Raw genomic sequence first — 27,100 nt, forward strand, 5'->3', positions numbered from 1 at the left:
TTCAAGGTACAACTGAAATGTGGCTTAGTCTGCCTTCCAATTCATGTGGTATGTTCCTATAAAGGCAGTTCCTCGATGATACCATTTAACAAAGATGGGGACCAGTGAAAAGCGTCTTGAACTTTCTGTCATGATTTGTGAAATGTTTAATCCGATTTTTGTGTTTAAAAAATTGTAGTTCCAAGATCCTGTAAATTATATGAATTAGGTGAACTGCTTGAAAGTTACTTCATAACCTCTTCATCTTAGGCTAATTATCCCTGTGGTCGCATATTTATGGTTACAGAATATTTATATGTTCTCTATTACTGGGTTCTGTCAGATAAGGTTGGTAGCCTGGGATTTAGGGCTCCATTTGGGAATTAATGCTCTCTTTTGCTATCCATGGAACTTCTTTCACAAATTTTGTGTTTCTATTAATGGAACTATTTCTATAAATAATGTTTGGTTGCAGAGTAATTTGCTCAGTTCGTAGGTACTTAAAATTTGAAACTCAAGTAGGTGCTTCCTACATGGCCCCACTATTCCTTGATTTATATATCTTCTGGTCTTCTTTTTTTTTGAATAATTTTTTTCATTTTGTTTTCTTTCTTTCTTTGCAGAGGTCTCTAGGCATGGACGAGACGATGGGAACATGGATATTAATATGAAACTTTCAAATAAAACAAGCAAGAAGGCTTTCCCCACACTGGGGTCATCAAGCTCTAATGAAGGAGCTTCAACATCTGGATTAGCATCACAGGCAGCAGCTGGTGTTTTATCTGGATCTGGCGTATTAAATGCTAGACCTGGTAGCACTACATCATCCGGATTGCTGTCACAAATGGCGTCTTCATTGAATGCTGATGTGGCAAGGGAATATCTTGAGAAAGTTGCAGATCTTCTGTTAGAATTTTCCCAAGCCAACACTTTGGTGAAGTCTTACATGTGTAGCCAAAGCTTGCTCGCTCGCCTTTTCCAGATGTTCAATAAGATGGAGCCTCCTATTCTTCTAAAGGTCAGTCTGACTTCCCCTGATGGCAAATAGCATCTTATCTTATTTAAGTTACTAGTCTAAATTTCTGAAAATGTTTCTATATTTTGAACTGCAGATTTTAAAGTGTATCCACCATTTATCCATGGACCCAAATTGTTTAGAAAGTTTTCAACGTGCTGATGCAATCAAGTATCTGATTCCAAACCTCCAACTCCATGAAGGGCCTCTTATCTCTCAAATACATACTGAAGTGAGTAAACTAATTGTGTATATTGCCCTGAAGTTATGAGAAGTTGCATACATGTACAACTGATTTTCCTGATTAATATGTAGCATATTTGTTACATTGGTGAATTATTTTACATTTAGTACTGATGCAAACCAGGTTGACTTCTTGGTTGTATATTTAGTCATGTTATAAACAATGTTAGTTTGGTCTCATTTTGTTTTGGGATTTATGCAAGTATAGGTAACTTATACGACACTTGTAGTCAAGTGTAGCCTCAGATCTTCATATGCTTGAGTACTAAATTTATATTTTTAATTACATGATTTGAAGTTTGAACCTAATTCTTGGGTTACATTTTCTGAATCTCTCACCAGGGAGAATTAGATGGTCTGGATTATAAAAACAGGATGATTGTATAATCCAAACATGAAACATCTTTTATTTATATTCATGTTAATAGATTTTTCAAGAAAAAGAATATTTCAATTAATACCTTTTTACCAAACAGATCCCAAACACCTCTTATTGCCAACTACGAAAATATAGATTAGTGTGATGTATTGTCATGCGATGTGCATAACCCGAGAAAAATCTGTACATTGTGTATTAATTGTTCCCGAGGCTAAGTTTTTTGAAGTCAAAATAGGGAATTCAAGTTTTTGAACCATATATTATGTATATTTTCTGTCTTTTATGTAGAAATGCACAATCCAGTGGTCATATCTTTAGGTTTCAGTGAATTTGCATTCATCTGATGTTCTCTGTTGCTACATTGGCAAGTGACATGTGACTAATTAAATTTTCTGATGATTTGAAGGTCCTTAATGCGCTCTTCAACCTTTGCAAGATAAACAAGAGGAGACAGGAACAGGCTGCTGAAAATGGAATAATCCCGCACTTGATGAATTTTATCATGTCAGATTCACCACTCAAACAATATGCATTGCCTCTCCTGTGTGATATGGCCCATGCATCTCGAAACTCAAGGGAGCAGCTGAGGGCTCATGGAGGATTGGATGTGTACTTGAACCTACTGGAGGATGAAGCTTGGGCTGGGATAGCATTGGATTCAATTGCAGTCTGCCTGGCACATGATAACGACCAAAGAAAAGTAGAACAAGCATTACTGAAGAAGGAAGCAATACAGAAATTAGTGAAGTTCTTTCAGAACTGTCCTGAACAATATTTTGTGCACATTTTGGAGCCTTTCTTGAAGATAATTACGTAAGAAATGGAACACACATTTTATTCTTGCTCTTTGATCTGATATTCCTGAGTTGTTATGTTTGTTTCCTGATTTCTGACTCGACAAATGAAAATGCAGGAAATCATCCAGAATTAACACGGCCATGGCCATCAATGGTCTAACAACATTGCTAGTGGCAAGACTTGATCATCAAGATGCTATTGCCCGTCTTAACCTGCTGAAACTAATAAAGGTAATCTTTGTCAGCTTTAATGAGAAAACAGTGGTTTACTACAAATAATGTCATTGAGGCTCCAAATAGATATTCGCCTTGGTTTGTTGTTATCACCACAGCAACCACATTGGTCTTCCTTTAGTATTTTTGTGGCTCACGCTTATCCAAGTCATGGGGCTCCAAAGAGATAGATGTTCACCTTAGTTTGTTATTACCACAGTAAAAACATTTGGCTCCAAATATATGTGCACCCTAGTTTGTTAGTTATTACCACAGTAAACACATTGGGCTGCCTTTTATTATTTCAGGCTGTGTACGAACACCACCCTAAACCAAAGCAACTCATAGTGGAGAACGATTTGCCCCAAAAGCTCCAGAGTCTTATTGAAGAACGGAGAGATGGTCAGCGGTCTGGAGGCCAAGTCTTGGTAAAGCAAATGGCGACGGCATTACTGAAAGCACTACATATCAACACTGTGTTGTGAATATGGCTGGTCAGGTTATATATTCAACTTCAACAGAAAAGAAATGTGTTCTCACTAGTTTATTCTCTCCTCCCTTCCCTGTTTATTTTTTTTATTTAAAAAGGGGGGCAGCTTTTAGGGTGTTTTTGTTTTGATCCTTCAGAATGAGGTTGCATGATTTGTTTTGTTTTTAGCAGACAGTTAAGTTGAGTGTAGTCTCAGAAATTTTTGTAAATAAGTTGTATATTGTTCATCCATATTTTAGCTAATTGCAGTGGTTAGGTTATTCTTTGGTGCGGTTCAAAGTGTTAACATGACAGTGGTTATGCTTTGAATTAGGATGTTCACCAAATTTACTCGATCGTCCGTTCTGTAGTTATACTTGAAAAATTATGTAGTTTACAATACGGGGATTGTTTCCACTTTCTAGTGTGTGGGTTTGAGCTCTCACTATTATTTTTTAAGACCCCCACCTTGTTTAGACAGCAGAACAAAAGATGTTCTCAAACTTTGATGCGTATGCATGGATGCCGAATCTGGACCTCTGCATCAGCCGAACAGGTTAAGTAGTAGTAAGTAGGTCATCATCCTTTTTGGTTGGGGTAGTTTGTTGGTGTTGTTGTTATGCATGGCGGCTACGTGCGGTGCATCACATCTCTGAGAGCCTTTGGACCTTTCGCAGTCGTTTCTCCCTCCCCCCGAACGACGACGCTACCTACTTACTAAGAGTCGTTGTCCTTTCTTTCTCTCTCTTAGGCCTGCGTCAAAACTACCGCCTCCCTCTTTCTCCTTCGAGCCTTGGGACCATCGGAGCTTTATGGTCCTAAAAGTTGGCCTTTCTCGACATTGGGAGTTTCGGGTGTATATTAGTATTTATAGTTACTTTCATCTAGGAGGAATAGGGGGGTGATTTTTTTGCCATCAATCGATTATCTTTCTTTTCTTTTTTTTTTTACCAAAAATATTTGGGATTGTAATCTACGGAAAAGTTGATTAAAACAAGTTAATTTCCTACAACCTTTGATAGATTTAATCATTAACTATGTATCTATTCATCTACGTTAATTGTTAGTATTTGGTCATCCCTTTATATTGGACATACATACTTTGTATTGAAATGTGCCTCCCCCCAAGCCTCTTTGGTTATATAGCTAGCTCTTTGGTCGTTAATTCTTAGGTTGATTATGTGTATTTCAGTTCATCTTCGAGTATAGTAAGACAATATATATATGTATATATATATATATATATATAAATATATATATATGTATGTATATATATATATATATGTATGTATATATATATATATGTATGTATATATATATATATATGTATGTATATATATATATATGTATGTATATATATATATATATGTATGTATATATATATATATATGTATATGTATATATATATATACTTGCATGTCCATTGGTTTTTAATTTATGACGATTTTAGCAGTCATTTCAAAAATAATGGCCATGCTTCAAGCCTCTTTAAAGCAGTGGCACATGAAATAATAGTTCATGCGATCCAACTTGGTGGCCTAGCAGAGAAGGGAGGAGATGGAGATTGGACGGTAGAAAAGGTGATAAGTTTGATTGCCAAAACAGAATCTGCAAGCCTCAACATAGAAAATCCATTTGGGTACCAAGAAATAAGAGAGAATGGATGGGAAGAAGAAACATTTGTAGGAGGGCGAAGACACCACAATCGGATCAAACTGGTCCCATTTGATTTGGTTTATACTCCTTTAGGTTTGATAGATTCATTACCATATAATAAATAAAGCAAAAAAGACACAGGCATACTTTTGTCTATTCAATAAAAAAAAAGAGAGAGAAGAAGAATAAAAAAACATGTCCATTCAAAAAAAAAAAAAAAAGACAGCTCATGATAATTTCTCATGCATAAATTACCCAGTAAGAATTATCAAAATAAAACCTTTAATTTCTATTTCCAAAACAGATGCAATGACAAATGGATCTTAACAATGCATGTACAACATATTATCTAGTGTTTGCAGATACGGAAGACTAAGTGATGAATTTATGCAAGAATTAAGTTAAAGAAGCCATTTTCCCTCTCATCGCATCTCCATATAAATGTGCACAAATGTATAGTCGTTTTTACCCCCTACCGTTTCGTCTGTCTGTTACAGACATAAAACTCTCACAAGGATACATCAAATGATATGAAACTACTCCGTAATAACACGCAAAACAAAACATACAAATCTTATATGAGTTTCACACACACTAAATCAAGAGGATAGGCTATTTCTCAATGGCAATATGTGATTAAATAGAATAACCTATTTCGAACAAAATAGTAGTGCAACTTGCAAGTACGAATCCAACTTTCGAATTTAAAAAAGAAAAAGAAAAAAAGTCACAGTTACGTTTCAGTTTTGATTACCAAGGTTTTATTTAGTGAAAACTTTAATTCCGCATTCTCCTTCCTGACTCTTTTGAAAAATTGTATTTGGGTCTTCTAATCACCAACTATCATCATGTTCTGATCCAGCCACAACCAATTTATATATCATATCATTTGCGAGTAAATTTGTGCATTTCCATGTTAGTGTTACACCTATCGTATTCCACAACTTGAAAATTGAAGACTTGCTACGTAATCCTGGAAACGCACAAAGGTGCAGAGGTAGTAAGTAGTAGATCGACACTGCTTTGTATGTCCTTCCATGAATTTGCTCACACCAAGCGCATATCCCAGATCCTTATCCCTGTGTTGTCAAGAAAAATAGAGTCTAATAGGGTAGGTGAAGGCGAAATTTTAGCCAACTAAAAGGGAGGAATGTGACATGCCTGCTGCTGATGGCTCATTAGAATTTCAATGGCAACACTAGGATCTCCATCGGCAGCAGCCAAGGCAACTTCAGCTTCAGTCTGCAGTAAAGCGATTGCATAAAGTCACAACTTGGCAGCCTAAAATAAATAGGTTGCTCGGGAAACTCTTATCCCAAATCGATTACATGAAGCGATTACATAGATGTGAGAACAACTTATTAGCAAAAATCACAAAAGGGATACCCATGGGGGACAAATGCAAGTAGGATTAAGATGCAATAAAATTGAAGCTTCAAATTCATGAGTTGATTTTAGCAGCGAAAGTTTTAACCTTTAACAATCACGACTGAATTTGATCAGGTTTTTCAATTTAGCTTAGATGAACTGTGAGCAACCACCGCACTTTTAAACTGACGTTCAATAATTTCTACCTTTCTTTTCCAAAATAATCACTTTTTATATTCCTGGACCAATGACTAGAAGATCATATGAGAATTATTTTCACAATGACAGTTCCATCACCACAGTGACTAGAAGATTCTGCATAGCATTTATTCATTTCCATGTTCTACGTTGTTTGATGCAATTCGAGGCCTGCTTCAAACAATAGAGAAGGTACCCAAAATTTCATAAGCAAATCCCCATGGCCGATTCCACTACAGAAGGAAATAGTCAATGCTACAAGTTTCTTGAGTTCCATATGCAATAAAAATACCTTCTCAAAACCCATTGCTACAAGTTTCTTGAGTTCCTCTTCGAAGATATCTACACCCTGTAAAAGATTTACTAAATAAAGGTTTCTACTAATAAAGAAGTGAAACTATTAATAAACAAAAAATTTATTTCAGTAAAAGAACTGAAAACATCAACCTGATTGGTTGTCACTAATCCAGCAACTGCTTCAGTGTCTAGAGTAGAATGCCTAAATCATGATGAAAAAGTTCCATAAATCATACATGAATGATCCAGTCTAAATGAAGAAAACAGATTAAAAGATAAAGAAAATTTCATTGATGACTAATGAGAGTGGGAGGAAAAGTCTTGAATCTAAAAGGAGGATCTTGAGAACTAACAGTATGATGATTTATAGATTCACTTTTCCATTTTCTTTCATTTTGTATTTTTTATTTTAATAAAATATCTCAGGTGTCAAGCATGTACAAGTTCATCTAAGCAGCCTAAATGCAAAAGAAGAAACTGAAATAATATACTGGACAGTCAATTTGAACTAAAAATGATATATCTGAAGATCAACTTAACAAGAAATACCTAATTAATTTGTTGAAGACAAATCAAATTGTTTATCAACGGATGATACTAGTATCTCTAATCCTCACATGAGAATTCCTCAACATAGTTGATCAAAGCTTTAAACAATAAATACCAATAAACAACTCAAATAATTACTCATATTACGTCTCCTCAAAACTCCACTCACTTAAGAGTAAACAGGAACTCTATCAGTCACCCAAAATATAGCCTCTTCTGCAGTCATTTTCTGTTGGATGAACTTCGAGGTAATGAAATTAGTGGCAGATTAGTCATCTCATCCAATCAAAAGACTAACCCTCTGGCAAATTGCTTTCTCCCATTTGAATTCTTTGAGAGACTGTATATCAAGATTTCCAAATTTGCTTGCCTGCCTATGATCATAAAGGTCATAAACTCAAATCATAGGATTGGATCATAAAATCTTACAATTTATATGAGTTAAATTTAAGATTACATATGCTTATAAATAATTTCTCTTAATAAGATTAACTATTATATGTCCTTAAGTTATTATTTGTACTTATATTAAAGTGAATGTATATTTGAATTATTATATCTCTTATCTCAATGAATAATATTTTTTAAGGTTTACAATGGTTTGATTGATCTCTCCATTACTCAAGAATCACAACTAAAGAATAATACTCATTAACAAAAGAGTGATTTTATGAGCTACGCAATTTCTATTGTAATAAACAAATATGTTCACATCATGGTTCGCCTTACTAGTCCATATCAATGTACAGACCAGCTATCGGAATGGTGTGTACTGAGATGTATCGAGTCATACCGAGTGTACCAACACATGATACATGAAGGCATACCGATGTACCGCCTATACCAATCCATTATCAAAAAGGTACATATCACCTGTACCGAATGATACATTGCTGTATGGCGAACCTTGGTTCATATATTACTAATGATAGTTGAAGTAGAAATTTAGAGTTATTAGCTTAATATTTTGGTCTCATTGAAGAATGTGTTCTTTCTTTTCATTTTCTTTCCTTCTTCGTAACATTTCAAAATCTCATTGAAGGTAAGGACAATAAAATAGAGGGAGGAGTGGGGTTGAGTGTCACAAGAAGCCTAAAGAAGCCAAGCAATTGAATCAAAGGAGGTAGTTGGGCAATGTCTCAAAAGTTAGTCTTGCAGGTGTCCCTTAAATTTGCCCAATTAGTGAGCTATTTTTATGATCTTGATATGCACCTAAGTTGCCTTTATGAACTCTAGAAAAAGAAAACAAGGACCGATGGTTTAAGTACTCGTTACTTTTCTTTTTTACTTCTTGTATTTTGTTAACTCCAGCATTGGATTTTTTATTGAAACATGGAAGAAAAACCCTGCTACATTGTTGTAGTCATAAGTTTATGCCTTTGATTCCAGCTTTTATAAGAGAATAAACTGAGCTCATGAAAAGAGAGATCACAGATATATAGTCTCATAATAAAATATTCAACCTCAGAGGTCAGGTCGCCAATTCTTCCAAAAAAAAAAATAGATGGAGTTAAAATAAAAAACATTTTGGCATCAACTTAGGATCAAAAATTTAACAGTAATTACATATCCTTTGTAATCATGAACAGTAGGCAATGGCTGAAATTAATTCATGTTTTATTGAGTGATTGTAGAAGGAGAGGAGATTGGAAAGGAGAGAACAAGAGAGGGGAGAAAAGATAATAGATGGGAGGGAACTGGAGAGGGAGGAAATAGGAGAAAAAAGAGAACACAAAAAGACAGCAGAGACAACAGGAGCCACGAGAGAAGAGAGTAGAGAATGAGAGAGAAGAGATGAGAGAACAGGAGAGATGAGAGGAGAAAAGTGTACTGGCTAAAAGAAGGCAGTTTGGCCTGTAATAATGAAAGAGAGAAGAGGGTGGCCTGTGGCAGCAGCAGAGGAGGTGCCTCAACTGGCGATGTCAGTAGCTGTGACACTAATTGCTAAGGCTCCACCATGTCTTCTCATTGCACCATGTAGGCTCATGTTTTTTTTTATGTGAGTCCATTGAGTCCACTCGATAAATTAGAGTCAACTCAAATGATTCAACCAATTTTACCAAGTCAACTTGCAAGTTGGCCTGAGCCTGTTCGATTTTCATTTCAAAAACCGGCCTGACTTTTGACTATTTGATGAGTTGGTTTGTTGTATCTTGTGATCTTACAACCCAGATCGCGAGTTTAACAAGTTTGGTGCATATAGCCACGCCAAAAATTTTCTCAGGCCAAATACAATTTTGACCTTACTACAACCAATAATGGACATGCTGCTGGACCGCATTGGCATTTGTTTTAATGTCATTTTTCTATAAATCATTAACAAAAAAAATTATGTACACAAATTTAAAAAAATAGTGATATATGATCAAGTTCCAGAGGGATGTAAACCAAATCTGAGGCCAACATCTGATGCAAACATTCACCTATCAGTGTAGAACCAAACTCAGCTGCACGAGGAAAGGATGCATTTGAAGCAAGCATTCAAGTACCATATACACAAAAACAAATGAAACTTAGGCAAGAAACAAACCATTCAAAATAATAATAATATAAAGATTTGACTTCAGTTTAATCTTGATTTGGTAAATAATGCAATATTATCTTAAAATGCGAGGTTGATTTGATAATTTACCAACGTTTTCAATTAAAGAAAAATAAGAGAAGACAGAAGGGGGCTAATAGATGAAAAGTGGGAAGAGTCAAGGCATTGGCCATAGGATTACTAGCAAATATAAATGCTTGTGCAGTCAGGTATCACCCTATGCAATAAGCAAATAATACGAACCAGTAATTACTGGCTTTCATGTGATATTTGCCTGGCACTAGACATGCCTCATGCACCACACCATGGGTAAGTATTAGATATGCATGGCTCTAAGAGTCACCTTCTAGAGATGTCACACCACTCATACTATTGGGAAAAGCTTTCATCATCCATTCTCTAATGTTCCGAGTAACAACCCTTTCCCCCTTTTGTAGACACCTAGATACAACAATATACTACGCAACCATATATATATATATATATATATATGTGTGTGTGTGTGTGTGTGTGTGTGTGTGTGTGTGTGTAAATGTATATATATACGTGTATATATAAGTATATGTATCTGTATATATATATATATATGTATATATATATATATATATGTATTATGTATATGTATATGTATATATATGTATATGTATGTATTTATGTATGTATTTGTGTATATATATGTATATATACATATACATATATATATACATTTTCAAATTTGTTTTAGGAAATAGTTTTACTTAATGATAAAATATTTAACTGTTAGGCTTCATTTTATGTTAACTTCCATATCATGGAATGAAATCTCCAATTAAGATATGGAATCTCCAATCAAGCTCAAGATTTGACTCCTTCCTTATTCCTCAGAAAGTCAAATCAAACACAAAATTGTCTCCTTTTTTGGGTTTTCCATTTTTTTCTCTTTGGAAAATATTGATAACTCGTGTAAGATCATAGAAGAAATCACATAACAATTTATGACATTTGCAAAATACAACATAACTAACAAAATTATTTTAAAGAAAGATAAATTAAGACGATCCTGCACCAACAACGTCAGCCTCAAAGGTTCCATCGCTAACACCCACGTTTTCCCTCCCTTCACCTTGGTCGAAGACTCCACCTCCCCCACTGCCACAAACTTCAGTCACCACCACCTCCTCGCATCCATGGTCTGACCACCAACTGATCTCAATATTAGACGGAGATTCTAAACCTTGATGTTGGCAACCCTAATTTCAAATTTTAGATAGCTTGTGTTTTAGTAAACCATGCTCCACTGCCAATAAAATCCCAGTTTAGACCTCAAGCACAATCCAATTGAGACAAACCTTTAATGTCATAAAGATTCAAGAACACCTTTAATCCATTTCTTCACAGTCTATGAGCATACATGAGCATCATAGGAACACCAAAACGGTAATAGATTCGAAAAACAAGGTGATCAAGATTAGGAAGAATAGCTTATTCACAAGCGACATTCTTCCTGCCTCGTTAGGATATATATATATATATATATATATATATATATATATATATATATATATATATATATATATATATATATATATATATATATATATATATATATATGTGTGTGTGTGTGTGTGTGTGTGTGTGTGTGTATATATACATGTATATGTATATATACATATACATATACATGTATATGTATATACATGTATATGTATATATACATATACATGTATATATATATACATATACATGTATATGTATATATACATATACATGTATATATATATATATATATATATATATATATAGTTCATTCTGCTTCCAAACAAATTTGATCCACCTTTATCATATGTTCATGCATCACATCTTAGATGATCATTCAATTGTACGCACTAAACATGCAATTTAAGCATGCAGGAATTACAGTGGTCACCATGTAAAGCCTAAACTCAGGGGCATATTGGAAATCATCTACAAACTGAAATTTAATGCACTCTGCTTTGTCTCAGTTTAGCAAGATATAAGATGTATGATAATAAAAAAGGTGGAAGTGTGGAACAAAATATAACTAAACATCTTATGCCTGTGAACTTGAAATCCTCTTGGGATCCAAGATAATAACTGATGAAGTTGCTATCTCAACTGGTAAAACTTGTCGTAATTGATAGGAAGAATTAACATACTAGACCTATTTCAGTATGTTGCTGGAAGACTCTTTCAGTTTGTTAAATCAGAAGATAGAAAGCACATAGAAAACTTGGTAAATATAAAAGACATGAAAAACCATATGTTCCAAGAAAAAGAAGTAATTCTACAAACAAGATTGGCCATACCTTGCGTCTGGTAACCATGTTTCTGTACTTAATGTTGTTGTCTCCAATGGACGATTTGTGGAGTTATCTAAAAGCCTTGCATGCAAGTTCAAGTCAGAATCAGCTGGAGTTAACGACTGATTTCCAGTAGAACCAAGAGTCCTTCCCCTTCCAGGAAATCTTGGATCCTGTGCTGGCTACAATTGTTTATATCATTATAAACTCGCTGTAATTATGGAACATTATAAATGTTTTCCATTCAAGAATCATGACAAATAAAAAAAGCAACGAAGTCAGAATGCATGAGACAAAGACAAGAGGAATCTAAATATGAAATAAAAAAGAATGGATAGAAATGAAAATTGTCTGGCATCAAATTTCGTTGCATATTAAAGTCAGATTCTGCACTGATACTGATAGCTTCAAATAAAGTTAAACAGCTCATTTCCCTGAGAAGGAATCTAAGGGCCTCATGCTGACAACAAGCTATATATGGACTCAAGAAATACCAATAATACCAGATTATGTCAACTAAAATAAAAAATATTGAGTACCAGAAACAAAATTTAAGTTTACGAGCAGCAATAAAGAAATGAAAGAAAAATAAGAAACAAAGGGCAGGGTTGAAACCATATTTATCAGAAACAAACCAAGCAAATAGATGGTTCAACTAGTTGGACCACATGTTTAATCAGAAAATATATCTAAAAATATAATAATAGATTGAATTACACATAAGATTAGGAAAATGTTTTTAACAATAAAATTAATATAATTAATAAAAAAAGGGGAACAATCTTAAGCACTATGTTGACTGGAGGGAGGGAGAAGGGCTGTGAAGGGAAAAAGAGGGATCATTGAACGAGTAGATAGGACGAGAGGAACGACTAAAGCAAGAGGGGAAAACGAAAGAACAGTTAAGAGGAAAGATTGATCAAAGGGAGAGGGACTATGTTCGATATATGTCCCTGACCACTTTCTCTACCACTTTTGGGTGTTTTTGGGTGTTTCACCCAGCCATCTTGTAACGACTATTTAGTAGTCTTGGCAGCCTCATTCTGCTATTGGTAGTGTTTTTGTTATGTGTTCTTTGTTTTGTAAAACATGCAAGCATTATAGGTAGAGCAGCTAGCCACGTGAAATCACATGCTACAATTGAATTCTGGCTAACAGTGTTTTGGTATAAAACATCAGTTGTCTCATCACCCTAGAACCCTTAGATGGTGGCATTGGGTCGGATGGGGTTTCAATTATATGTCTAAGGATGGGTCATTGCTCGGTCTTGGCGTCGCATAGGCACTTGTGCATAACTACTTTGTGTATGATGAACTACCTTGGACAATCGTTCAAATCTTTGCTAAGTCTATCTCTATATTTTACAATGTCTATAAAGTGTTTTCGTTAGTATCTACTTGTGTGATCCCGTGCTTCACTTCCACTAATCTATTTTTTCCTTGCAGGCCCCTACGAGACTACAAGGTTACGTGGAGGCGGACACTAAACGGATGGATACAATAAAGTTAATGCAATGCTCAAGCAAAACCAGCTAAATTTATGACAAGATGGCAGAAGGGAGAGGGACAACTGAAGAATATCCTATTATTATTAATAATGGAGGAGCCAAACATTGAGAGAAGGAAGATCGAACCTTTCCACAGTGTTTCCCCTTTTCCCACAATTCTATCACAAAATTGACTTTAATATCCTCAAGAGCAAAAAAGAAAAAAAAAATAAATAAAGGGCATTTAAATCATCTTGAACAAATTTCCAAACAATGGAGGTCCTACTAAACACATCTCATGATTGAGTTCATCATGTGGGTCATCCAAAAACTAGTAACGTCAATCAGTTCATCATGGTTTACAAACGGAGACAACTTATGATTGAGTCGGGCCAATGAAGTGTCCAGTTCTCAGCTTTCCAGTTTGACCATTTGATCCGATTCTTATAACTATGGTTTTGACTACACTTTGCTCAATATATAATGTACCACCTTCTTTTTAAGGTGATTACATCAAACCAAGTATCTCCATCGAAGAAATTGAGTAATATAGGCCATCTCTTTTTGTTTTATACAGCAAACTTTTGATGATCTGGATAGCTTGTAGAAAAACCTAAACTATTGTGTCTTTAGACCAAATAAATTGCTTCCACAATTATGAATTATAGAGTTACCATGACAGCTCAGTTGATTGGCCCACTATAGTCTTTTTTGGTACTTGCTACATGTAGGTAATTCCAGTAAACTCATGATAAAGTACCCAAAGGCTGCTGCTCTTAGCATCCTACTCATCATCACTTTCTACCAAGGTGCTTTTCGCAATTAGCATAACTGGGTCTACCTTCTGAATGAACAAAGTGAAATTTTAAGTATTCATGTATAATGAATGTCATGTCAAACCTTAGTTTCATTTCACCTACAAGTTTCCTATCAATAAATATATTGTATGCATTGCTTCACTGAAATGCACACCACCTTTGGTACAGTGAAGTCACCAGGCACTCAAGCGAGGTGATGCGAGGCCCAAGTGCCTAGTAAGTGATCCAAGTGGGTGCCTTCAATTGGGGGCAGCCCAGGCACACGTCCATGGCCCAAGTGCTTGGGTCGAGCCTAAATGAATTGGGTTCATTGATTTTGGTTTGATCGAACCAGGTCAACACGCTTCACCAAACACCCCCACCCCCCATCATACGCACAACCCTATGTCTCCTTAGGAAACCTAAGGGCACACATTCGGTGTCTTCCTCCCTATCGACGAATGACAATGTCTTCCTCCCCATCAACAATCACTGATAGGCATTAATCATCGACAAGAAACTGAAAGAAGGATCCTACATAGAAGTACAATCTAGTTTTGTTGATCATTGATGATTGTTTTGTTTTGACATTTTTATTATTGGAATTAGATAATGTAATTTGGTATTTCAAATGAATACAATTTGATGTGCCCATTTTTATTTTAGTGATCATGTTTATCAATCATGATATAATTTTATATTTTAATATTTGGGAGAACCTCGCTTCGCTCGGGTGAGCGCCTAGCACCACGAGCATTTTGGCGCACCTTGTTACCTTTTAGCGCCTAGCACCTTTGACTAGGCTACTCTTGTGCCTTATGCCTAGGCTCTAAGGACCTAGGCGACTAAGCATGGATTACTCCAACATCCTTTTCATTCAAATATAAAGTACAACCATTAACAGATCTTTCAATTCAGTCTCCCACTATCAAAAGCCTTCCACCAAAATATATGACATGATGTTAAAAATGCATACTCACCTTATTCCAAATATTATGGTCACCTTTTTTGAAGATTGCCCATGTAAACACATTACCAAGGTTCTAAAGCATCGGTTTGTTAATCTATAAGTTGAATCTAAGCCTTAAAACAATTAATAAATACATGAGTGTAACATCTTTCATTTCAGTCTCCCACTATCAAAAGCCTATCATCTAACTATATAACATGATGTTAAAAATGCATACTCACCTTATTCCAAATATTATGGTCACACTTTTGAAGATTGCCATGTAAATACATTTACCAGGTTCTAAAGTATTGGTTTGTCAATCTAAAAGTCAAATTTAAGCCTAAGAGAATTTAATAAATACATTAGTGTAACAGTAATTACTGCTCTTAATTTGACTAGTGATGTTGTTCTCAATAGAGTTTTCAGTTGGAACAAAAGATTGATGTAACCGAACCCCTGGAAACTTCCAATTTGTTGTTGTATCCATTAATTCAATAATCCATCAAGAAAGAGCAGAATTTGACAAGTATCATTCGACTTTCCAATTCTTTCACCAATTCATCTTTTCGCTACTAATGCAAGCCCTTTATCTCTGCATTAAAAGATTAGTATTTGATGAAGCTGTCTTGGACAACCTATGATTTGGTTGATGAACATTACATTGTCAAGATATTATGATAATCATAAAATCAAGTCAAGATAATGAATTTTGACAAAAATGATCTCTCATCTGCTATTAGAGTAGCTTATCTACTGAGTTGTGTCACAAGAACACTGATCTCAGTCCAAGAGAATTTAAGACTACTGAAATATGTGCCATAACAAATCCACATGTTTTCTTCACTGTGATATCTAACTTCCCACTCTAGTGTTTTTCTTCCTTATTGAGTAAAGCCAAAGATGGAGAAACTTTAAGATAGAACCACTGCCTAGACCAGATAAATCCAACAAATTAATCTTCTCTTTTTAATGACTTTACCAAATTAAAGATCTAGCTTTGATCATTGTGCTGAGATGGATGTGGGGTTACTACCTTAATAAATAAAATAAAATACAAGATATTTCCATTCTTAAACAATTAAGGATAGTTCCAATTAAGGAAAACAATGGTAAACCCCTTTAAGGTGGTATGATAGACTAGATAAGTTGATTAAAATGACTATCCAAGAAGTAGAGGAAAACCTAAAGAGATTAGCTAGTGATATTGCCCTCAAATCTCAGTTGTTAGAAACAACAAAAATGGCTCTTAGTTTAACTAGTGATATTGCCCTCAAATCTCGAGGTCACGGTAAACACATGTATTCACTCCAGAGGGATGGAAATTTGATCATACGACTTGTGGTCAATGAACTATGCCAGTGAAGTATTGTATTATATAGAGTGCATAATGTGCTCATGTGTATGTGCAGTGAAGTATTGCATAATACAGAATGCATAATTTGCTCGTGTATGTGCCATGTGTACCGGCACTTTTTCCAAAATGCTGGTGACTGCATGCAACGACACCACCAGCTGCATGATGCCCTTGGGTTGAGAACTGCCACATCCAGCATGAGCACAGTACAGCTAGCAAGGATTATGCCAGATTGTGATCATCACAGGCATAGCATGTAGCATTCTTGTACCCATATACAAACAACTTCCAAACTACAAGACATTTGGTTTTGTTTTGATAGATCATTTACCTGAGCAGTTGATGCCGCCCTTTGTGGCATCCATGAAGAGATGTTCCTCCATAAATTTCCTGAACTCAGACCACTACATAAAGGACATATGAAATTAAGTCCTCAAAGTACAAGTTAATCAGAAAAACATGTAGATCTGACATACTTGGACATTGTAGCTGTACTTGAATGTGTGGGAAGCTGACCATATGTAGTCCCTCCGGTGCACAATATAAATCCAGGACGCCTTACACATAATGACTGCAAAACCAAATATTAAATTTCAGCATGGCAATAACTAGGAAAGTTGTAAAGCTAGATAAATGGATCAAATCACTTAAACAGTATAAAATAATTATCTGTGATATATACTTTTTTTCTACTTGTGAACATGAATGTAAGATCTCATGCATGCCGTTGCAATGCTTAAGCGCAAACATCTAGCAGTGTGGCCCTTGGATGGTTAATCTTCACAGAGGACTTGCATGAAATGGCCAAATATGCTGGTTCAAATTAAAAAATTACCAGGATAGAGAAGCTTTCAATGGCAGAATAGACAGATGGCCCAGGAAGTAAGTAGTTAAAGAATCCATATGTGTCTGGATGAAACAACAAAAGAACAAATAACTAATGAACAAAATGAACATAAAGAACAAACATGAGAGTCAAAAGGAAATGGAAGAACTAACATGCAAACCCAGACAGGATGCCACACAAGTGCCCCAACAATGATACATTAGATGCCAGAAGTTGAAAAAGTACCAATAAGATCCATGCATACCTAAATAAAAACAATTCCATGGTGAAGGTTTCCATCTTATCATGAAAAAAATAGTTAACCGAGTCAAGACAAAAACGAATTGACAAGACTTCTTAGTTCCTATGACAACAAGGCAGGCACATACCATTTAGCAGGAACATTGAAGAGTCCAAAAACACTGCAAAACAGCAGTATAGGTCAACGCAATGTGAAAGGTCCATTTATCAAGAACATCACAAGTTATCAGATATTGATTGTGGTGTTAACTGACATCAAAAAGCTTACAGAAGCAAAACAAGTAATTCCATATGTGGATTTGAGTGAACATGCCAAAGTGCAATAAAACACTACCAACCTTCTAGATTGAACACCGCTCAAGCTTGTTTCTATGACGATCATTGAGAATATGATTCCAGAGAAGCCAATGGAGCATTGGTTCATGAGAAATGGCAAAGGATGTAATGGATTTCCAGCCACCACTACAGCAATAATGAGATGAAATATAGAATTGGTTGTTGCAAGAAAGAGCATCAAATATAAAAGCCGAACAGAACCCATTATTCGCTCCAATTCCATGCCCAAAGGTACTAAAGCTAACATATTGAAGAGAACATGCAGCAAAGATCCATGAAAAAGAGCAGACGTGTAGATCCTATATACTGCAAGAAGTTAAAAAAGATGTTAGAAACTTAGAGATAAAAATGACTAATTGGATTACATAATAGAGCATTTAACTATTGATGTAAGACATTCATAGAAAGACACATAACCAAGCATCGAATTGTGACGACAATATTTTGAGTCTGTTACATGCACATTCTGTAGTAATCCTATTTGTTGATTTCCTCCAGTAGCAACTTTAAGGATCTCCTGGCTTCCTAATAACTTTGTGTTCTTTACAGTAACTTTTGAGTAAATTGATGAACCTAGAATTCATGCATTTCCTAGCTATGTCTAAGTAAATCAAGGCTTACCAAATTCCTTTGATTGGATGACATTAATTTTCACCGATACATCACCTTGCATTATAAAATACTAAGACTTGAATGACATGCCTTCATAATTAAGAATATGAACACCTTATATTATGCCTTCACCATTTTTAGTTAACAAAAAAGAAAAAGGTGTAACTAGCACATGAGGCTCCCAGAAATGCGGGATCTGAAGAGGGTCAATGTACACAGCCTTACCATTAAATATAGAGAAAACTATTTTCGTACTTCGAGCCTGATCTCCCAAAGAAGCAACCTTCCTGTTGTGCAAGGCCCACCCTCACCACTCTTAGTTAACATGGTATTAAAATTTTATCTAATATATACTCTAAATGTCAGCCATATGAAATAACAAAGTCCTAGATAAAGTGCATAAATATTTGTCAGCTGGGAATACAATGCCTCGTCATTCCTTCAGCATGTATTATGGAAATTATAAGGATAAACAACTGCTTCGCAAATTAAATAACCATGACTGCATAATAGAACATAACAAAGTACTATCAAATGGCAATAAATATCTGTTGGCTGGAGATAAGATATTTAATCATCACAGAAAAAATAAATGTTGATTGCAACTCAAACAACCACAGATTTCGTATAGTTGAATCCAAAAGGAGGTAAACTGTACCTTGAAACTGTGAAACGACTGCAGAAGGCAAGAAGCATATCTCATAAAAGGAGTCATACCCAACCAGCAAGCACACCAGATAAATTACACCACAAGTGATAATGACACCAGAAGTAATAAATGGAACAGTAGCCCACCACTGATGCAGCCTCGTTGGCAGCCTTGCCTATGAAACATAAAAGAGCACACGAGTAGAAGTTTAAGCATGAACATATCACCAGTATATGACAAAAATATTTTTGGGAGCCTACTAAGCCAAAAGCCATGAAAAACTCAAACTTCTGATCTTCAAAAAGATCAAATTATAACATGCCAATGCTGGTCCTAAGTTCCAATGAAAAAGGTGGAGGGTTGCGTTAGGTCATTGACAACCAGCGTAAACTAGATCCCATGAACATGGATCTTAACCAATCTCAGTACAAGGCTAGGTCATTACACAAAAATGACGCGAGGCACCCTCACCACCTAGGTGTTCCGAATTGCAAATGATGGCTAGGAGGTCACTCGAAAACGGCCCATCACAAAGGCGTCCGAATGTGGAGCAAAGTAGACAAGGGTTCTCTCATTTCTTTAAACCAATGTGAGCAAAGAAGTTAGCCCAAGATCAAAGGATTACATTAGCAACTTGAAATACAAAAACACTTTCAAGAAATGTACTAAAATTAATAAATACTATGATCAAAAGAAGAATAAATATTATTTGCTTAAAAAAGACTAAGTGGACAGGAGAAAAATCTAGAGATATTGATAGTATTAGATTTTACAAATGGCATTTTAAAGATGGTACTCTAAATTTATCCAAACACATGACTTTTTATATACCTCAATGGCAGCAAAAGAGCCATGTAGCCAACCCCAAATAATTCGATTTTGTTGTTGTTGTTGTTGTTGTATTGATAGTACTAGATTTAAGATTCGAAATACAGGAAAAGTTATACATAGAAATGGTGCAAAAATTGTTCATAAGAATCTTAAGAATAATATTGTAGATATGAAAAGATTTGGAGATAGAATTATACTTCTAAAATTTTTCTTAGGAGACGATGTTTTACAGGTCATAAGTGCTTATGTCACTCAAGTTGGACTAGTTGATCAAACCAAAAGAGAATTTTACAAAACTTAGATAATATCATTCTCGTATGATTTTGGAGATTTGAATGGTCATGTAGGAAAAATATATGGCGAATTTAAAGGAGTGCACAAGGCCTTGGTTACTGGGAGAAAAACGAAGAAGGTGATATTATTTTAGATTTTACCACCATGTATGATCTTATAATTGTCAATACTCACTTCAAGAACAGACATAAACATTTGATTACTTATAAGAATAATCACAACTATATAGACTTTTTTCTCATCAGAAAGGTACGCAAAATTATATGTAAGAATTATAAAGCTATACATATTTGTTGTACAAAATAGAAAAAGAAAAAGATAGCAAAAAAATTTACTAGGATTAGATGATGAAGTTTTAAAGATGATACTGTAAGGGTCTTCAAGAATAGGATAAAAAAGAAGGAGATTTGGAACTTAAACAAAGATAATATTGATATTATTTAGACTACAATTGCCAATAAGATTAGGACCATAAAAAAGGATATATGTGATAAAACTAAAGGTAGAAGTGTAGCTTAAGAGAGAGTTGATGATGGCGAGAGAAAGTTCATAAAACAATTATTACTAAAATATCATGTTTTAAGGATTGATAAAACTATAAAAATAAGGAAAAATTTAAAAGATATAAAGAATCTAAAAAAGATGCTAAAAGGACAATTAGTATGGCAAGATATAAAGCTTATGACAATGTTTATCACAAATTAAGTACTAAAGATCGAGAAAATAATATATTAAAATTGCTAAAGCTAGAAAAAGAAAGGATAACGAATTAGGTAATGTCAGATGCATTAAAGATGATGATCAAACAATATTTATTAATGATAATAATATTAAGGAATGATGAAGAAATTATTTTATAAATTATTTAATAAATTTTTCACAAATGATGTAACTTCAAATAATAATGATATATTTAACAATCATAAATTTGTTCGTAAAATTAGAGGATGCCTTAAAAAAGATAAAAATAGCTAAGAGTGAGGGACCTAATGATATCCTTATTGAGGTTTGAAAAAATTTAGGAGACTAGAGTGTAGCTTGGTTCACTAGTCTATTAAACAAAATTATGGGATTCAGATAGATGCAAAATGAATGAAGAAAGAGCTTCTTAGTGACATAGAAGAATAAATGACATACAAAACTATCATAATGATATAGAAATTAAAATTATAACTTATACTATGAAACTTTGGGAAAGGGCTATCAAATATAGGATAAGACTTAAAACAAATATCTCTAAAATCAATTTGATTTTATGCTTAGAAGATCAGCAAGAGAAGCTATTTATTTATTAAAATAATTAATAGAATAATATAAAAGAAAAAAATATTTTCATACGATTTTTATTGATTTAGAGAGATCCTATAATAAAATTCATAGAGATTTATTAAGGTGGATCATAAAAAAAAGATATATCCACTAATTATATTAATGTTATTAAGGATATGTATGACAATATAACTACTAGTGTTAGAATTATCCAACACGATGAAGAGATTGATGAAGATATTATTCATATAATAAAAACATGATGGTTAACATAGTGGGGGTGTTAGGAGTCTTCTGCAATCATATATAACTTTGACATTAAAAGAAAATTTTATGACAATTGTTAGATGAGCAATGCTTTATGGATCTAAGTGTTGGGCAGTTAAGAAACAATATATACGAAAAGTTTATATTGTTAATATGAAAATGTTGAAATAAATTTGTCGAGTTACAAAGAAAGGAAAAAATATATTTTTATATGTGAATAATTAGGTAACAATTCAATATAGGATAAAATGAGAGAATCGTCTAAGACAGTATGGACATGTGCTTAAGAGACCTATAGATGCGGTAGTTAAAAGAGGTGAAATGAATACCATTAATAGTGTGAGGAGAGGTAAATGAAGACTAAAAAGAATTTAATGGAAACTGTAAATAAAAATTTAAATATTTTTTAACTTAACTACACGTATGGGCTTTAAAATATCGCAATGGCAACAAAAAATCCATGAAGCCGACTCCAAATAGCTATAACTAACACTCTCATTGTTGAGGTTATTGTAATAAAATCAAATAGTGATTTCTTTGACATTTTAATATTTGCTTTCATTTTTCTCATCTTAAGTAATTTATAGAACTGAAATAGAAATATTAAAGATGTTGTCATGTGACAAATTACTACATTTGTAAAACACACACAATCTAATCAAATTAATTCAAGCAATAAATAACATTATATGTTTTTGCTATGTAAGAACTCGTCCAGAGTTCAAATAGTCAAAACTTGAATAAGCTTGATGATCAAACATTTTATTTTAGGTAGAAGCTCTTATATCAATTTAATGTAGGACAAGTTTGCAAAGATAAAGGAAGTGTCTTTTTTATAAGAAAATTATAGAATAAAAAGCAAAAGACCAACAATAAATATCCCTTAAAATTAAAGCTTCTAAAATAAAGAACCCTATGTTGTCAAAGATGCTAGGCGCTAGGTTCGGACACTTGCCTAAGCAAAGCAAGGCAACCATCAATATAAAAATTATAAACAATACATTCAACGAGAAAAACAATCATTAAAATAAAAATTAGACAATAAATGAGTTTCATATTATTTCGTATTCAAAATATCACCACTAAAACACCAAAGTAAATTTTTTTAACCATCTAATCTACGAACATAAAAAAAATCCTAAAATAAAAAAATAATAATAATCCTAAAACTACATTAGCTATGATTGAAGATGTCAAAACTCTAGTGACACTCCAAAATACTAGCAATGACAAATTCTATCCTTTAAACAATTCATATACTATAATTAATAAAAACTAATTATTATTAATAATTAACATTATTACTAAATTCAAGACAGATCGTATGGGATTGTCAAGGAGCAAAAGAAGCTGAGAAGGAAGATTCAGAGAAAAAGGAGACTTGTCGGCTATAAAGGAGGGAGAAAGTAGGAAAGCGACAATGAGTAGGAACGAGAGGCAAAGCAAAGGGGTGAGAAGCAGTGAGGAGGGAGGGGGTGTCGAGGAGGCTTGACGAGACCTACAACGAAGGATGAGAGGGAGAGCGACAATGAGTAGGAAAGAGAGGCAAGAGGTACAACACCAGGTGGGAGAGATTGAAGAGGAGGTACCTCCACCAATGAAGCGCTGCCATACGCACGGATGTGAGGAGCGACGGGAATAATCGTTAAACAAGAGGCGATAGTAAGGAGCTATGACCTCAGGTGAAGAGGAGGCGAGGCGGTGACAATGGCAATGAGGATAAGAGGGCGATCGAGAGAACGAGAATAGGGTTTCTCTCACTAGCGAGCCTGTGACACGGTATTAGAGTTAGGACTTGGCTTGGCTGAACCAATTGTAACATTTTGGTTCAACTCAAGCTAAGTCACTTTCAATCAGGATTCAAATTGGGCTGCGCAAGCACCTAGGCCACCCAACCCCTGGCCCAAGCACACGTCTACGCGACGCACAATTGAAGGCAACCGCCCAAACCCTATTTGAGGCGCACCAGCTTCGCCTCACTTCGCTTCACCTGACCTGAACACTTAGTCGAGCGCCCGAGGGCCTCCTGATATCACTCTTGTGCCTTCGTTTCACATGTGAACAATGGAATCATGCTAATGAAAAATGAATATGGCCTCACACTACTCATATATAATGTGAAAAACGAATTTTAATTCATTAGTTCATTTTCTCATTCAATTATAATATTTCTTTATTCTTCTTATAGACCTTAAGTATAGGGACAATATAGAAATAAGGAAATATTACAATTATTTAAAAACAAATAAATCTACTCTTTCCTTCTTTCAAGAAGATTAATTTCTATATATGATTCATTGAATAATATTCTTTTTTGATGATATTCTTAATTGATAATATTCTATCTTTGTAAAAGAATGAATCTTCCTCATAGAGAAGAAATCCTCAATCCAGATTTGGAGTCTTCGATAAAAACAAATTATGCTTTCTTCATTTTTTTTGCATTTATTTCATTATTTTTCTTTTGCTTGAGTATCTAAGAAAGTAAACTAGAAATAGTGCAGAGTTCTATATGGCAATTGATAACATTTGAATTTCCATAATCTAATCATATTTATTCAAACAATAAATAAAATAAAATATTCCTGCATCAAAATAGGCAAAAATATGTAGCCCACGATTATCTAGTAATCGTACATTAAAAAAGGAACTACCATCTACAAATGACTGCACTATAAGTCTATAACCATAATAAATTTACTTGAATGATGGTTTGAGGAGAAATTTACATATTAAAGCATTGAAAAGTTGACTTCATTTTACCAATCAAATGTACAAACTCTACAAAAACATTTTGTAAATAAGAAAAGACCTTGCATATGAACAAAGTCAAATCTCCATTTTCCCTAGAATAGAATCTTCTTGGTCATTGGCTATCTCTTCAATGTTTTTCGAGGTATTTCAACTTTTGTTGATATGATTAAAGTCACATAATCACTAGAGGTGAAAATAGCACTTCAAGTTGGTTATGTATCATTAATTCAGACATGATGCTTTCAGACTCTAAGACTATCATTTTCTTATAAAAAATAAGCAACTAATATAACACATCACTTTGTCAATATTCCTCAAGCAATTAGTCATGCAAGCTTCCGGCATATAGAATTGAGGCCCAGGTGCCAACATTCAACATCACCACAAGTAAGAAACCAGTAATGTAGTCCCCACTTCTAGCCTCTTATGATATATATGCATCATACCAATCTTGTTTTATTACATCAATCTTTATATCAGTTTTTAATTATCTATTTATTGTTGGACATAGCTAAACAAGATATTTACTTTGACATATTAAAACGTTTGATAACACAAAAACAGTCTATTTGAGGAAAGTTAACAAAATTCTGAAGTTGGAGTCACTAGTTCAAAAACATAAGACTCTAAATATGAAAGATGACTTAAAGGTGAACATCTTGCACCCTAACAGCATTGCTTCCATGCTGTTTTGAAGCATTATTTTTTCCCTAGGCCTCAAAAACCATCAATATTTTACCAAAAAAAAGATTTAATAAATACATAATTTCCGTTATGGCAAGTCTTCATAGCCAAATCATGCCAAGATCTCATAATCATCCAGAGTCCAAATTCTTTGTCCTTGTAATCGAACTTCTAGTTCCAAATGAACATACAGATGCTAATCATATGACTGTGCCTATGGTTTATGTGGAAGCACATCATCCATATTAAAAATCCCATTCCATGGAAAAGGTTTCTTCCACCACTATCCTTCCGTCAATTGTGATTATTTATTATATTGGCATAACAAGGAATTTCACAGATCCGCGTATTTAAATTCATGACCAAGTGCTGTAGCAGAACTTACAGCACAAGAACTGCAATCATTATAGCAAAATAGTCTTTAAAGTTTGTATGTGCTTAACTTAACCAAAATTCTTGTCCCAATTATATACTGGCTGTTGATCATATAGGAACTAATGGTAAGTTCTCAGTTGCCTATGCAACATTTCTATAATCCTTATCCTTGGCATGCCAGAAATCTGCATTAATTCTAGTAAGAGGTAAAGAACTTCAGTAATATCCACTTTTCTATTAGTTTTAGACAGGATTGGAAATATACGTATAGATCAATCTCAAAGTCCACAATATGCTACTAATAAATATCGAGATTATTTTGCTGAATAACAATAAAGATCCTCCAATAACCAGCAACCTCCAGACCAGTTCAAAGCAAGTTGTTACGAAGTTATTCTCCCCCGAACAAGTCCACAACTAAAATATCTATTTTGCATGATATACCCCAAGTATAACTAGGTCAAGATCTGTAACACTCAAACCGTAATCATCCCACAACCTCGATTTTACTTCATTTTCCGCAGGAACCAAACAAGCAAACAACAGCGAAGAAATGAAACTAGAAATATGCGATTCTTTAGCGGACATTTCACTCATCCCACAGAACAAGCTGCAAAACCCCAATGATCGCAAAGAAAAGTGAAGTGGAGCTACTCAGAATCCCGGACGGCGAAGCATTCCGAGGAAGACCAGTGGATCCATCCAACATAGGCTATATGTAGCACAAATCAGAAAAAGAAGAAGAAGGGGGGGGGGGGGGGGGGGGGGGGGGGTGGCGGGGGGTTCGGGAAGACCTCTTACCTCGGTGACGATGTTCGGTCGCATCTCGCTATCCCCCGCCGTGGATTTTTTTGCCCTTTGCCTTTCTTCTGCGTCCCAGTTTCTCCCCGTTTATAGTGCCGTGGACCAGGGTATTGTCGGGTTGGATCCGGAACGGATCCCTCTAAGTGCAGTATCCAAAAACCGATAACTTTATGGACCCAAATGGATACGTTAGTACCTTACATTTTTCGGATCGGATTCAAACACATTAGTACCTTCTATTTTCGGATCGGATTCACACATTATTATACCTTCCATTTTTCGGATCGGATTCAGACACTAAGCTTAGTTATTGGTTGATGGTCAATCCCAAGTTGATTAGTTTGGGATATTAGATAATAATCCCGATTTTTAAAGAGAAATTAACCACAAATTTATTTCCTTCTGGTTGATTCCTATTGAGCATAATTTTCATAAGGTTTTGTTTTGGAGAGAGAATTCACCGGTAACGAGGAACAAAAATAGAGATGAAATCCATAAAGAAATTAGAGATGCACGTGAAGAAATCATGTAAAAAGATGATGAA

The 27,100-nt window shown here is 34.5% G+C and overlaps 2 protein-coding genes across 7 annotated transcripts in view; one reads left to right on the forward strand and one right to left on the reverse strand.

Annotated features, from left to right (window-relative positions):
• The window catches only part of LOC135615210 (MAP3K epsilon protein kinase 1-like), a 37,858-nt gene extending 34,471 nt beyond the window's left edge, over positions 1–3,387 (forward strand). For all 4 annotated transcript variants that reach the window (XM_065113407.1, XM_065113409.1, XM_065113410.1 and 1 more), the window contains 5 exons: positions 603–997; positions 1,092–1,226; positions 2,023–2,429; positions 2,530–2,644; positions 2,935–3,387. In XM_065113407.1, the coding sequence (XP_064969479.1) occupies positions 603–997; positions 1,092–1,226; positions 2,023–2,429; positions 2,530–2,644; positions 2,935–3,111 (1,229 nt within the window). In that variant the 3' untranslated portion in view covers positions 3,112–3,387. The remainder of the gene's footprint in view (positions 1–602; positions 998–1,091; positions 1,227–2,022; positions 2,430–2,529; positions 2,645–2,934) is intronic.
• A 2,215-nt stretch (positions 3,388–5,602) lies between these two features.
• Positions 5,603–26,696, reverse strand: LOC135615211 (rhomboid-like protein 15). 3 transcript variants are annotated; one of them, XR_010487912.1, is made up of 13 exons: positions 26,554–26,696; positions 19,288–19,453; positions 18,020–18,323; positions 17,810–17,842; positions 17,594–17,685; positions 17,430–17,503; positions 17,071–17,165; positions 16,926–16,998; positions 12,012–12,187; positions 6,765–6,816; positions 6,610–6,659; positions 5,913–5,993; positions 5,603–5,830 (listed from the first exon to the last, which is right to left on the reverse strand). XR_010487912.1 is itself a non-coding variant. In XM_065113413.1 (13 exons), the coding sequence occupies exons 1-13, from the start codon at positions 26,575–26,577 to the stop codon at positions 5,825–5,827; spliced, it is 1,224 nt and encodes a 407-aa protein (XP_064969485.1). In that variant the 5' UTR covers positions 26,578–26,696; the 3' UTR covers positions 5,603–5,824. The 3 variants fall into 3 exon arrangements, 2 of the variants coding, with proteins under 2 accessions (XP_064969485.1, XP_064969483.1); XM_065113413.1 differs by having other exon boundaries at positions 6,610–6,666; positions 12,012–12,178; XM_065113411.1 differs by having other exon boundaries at positions 6,610–6,666; positions 26,554–26,695.
• Positions 26,697–27,100: the final 404 nt, after the last annotated feature.

The sequence above is a fragment of the Musa acuminata genome, chromosome BXJ2-6 (assembly GCF_036884655.1).
Source record: "Musa acuminata AAA Group cultivar baxijiao chromosome BXJ2-6, Cavendish_Baxijiao_AAA, whole genome shotgun sequence".
Lineage (NCBI taxonomy): Eukaryota > Viridiplantae > Streptophyta > Magnoliopsida > Zingiberales > Musaceae > Musa > Musa acuminata.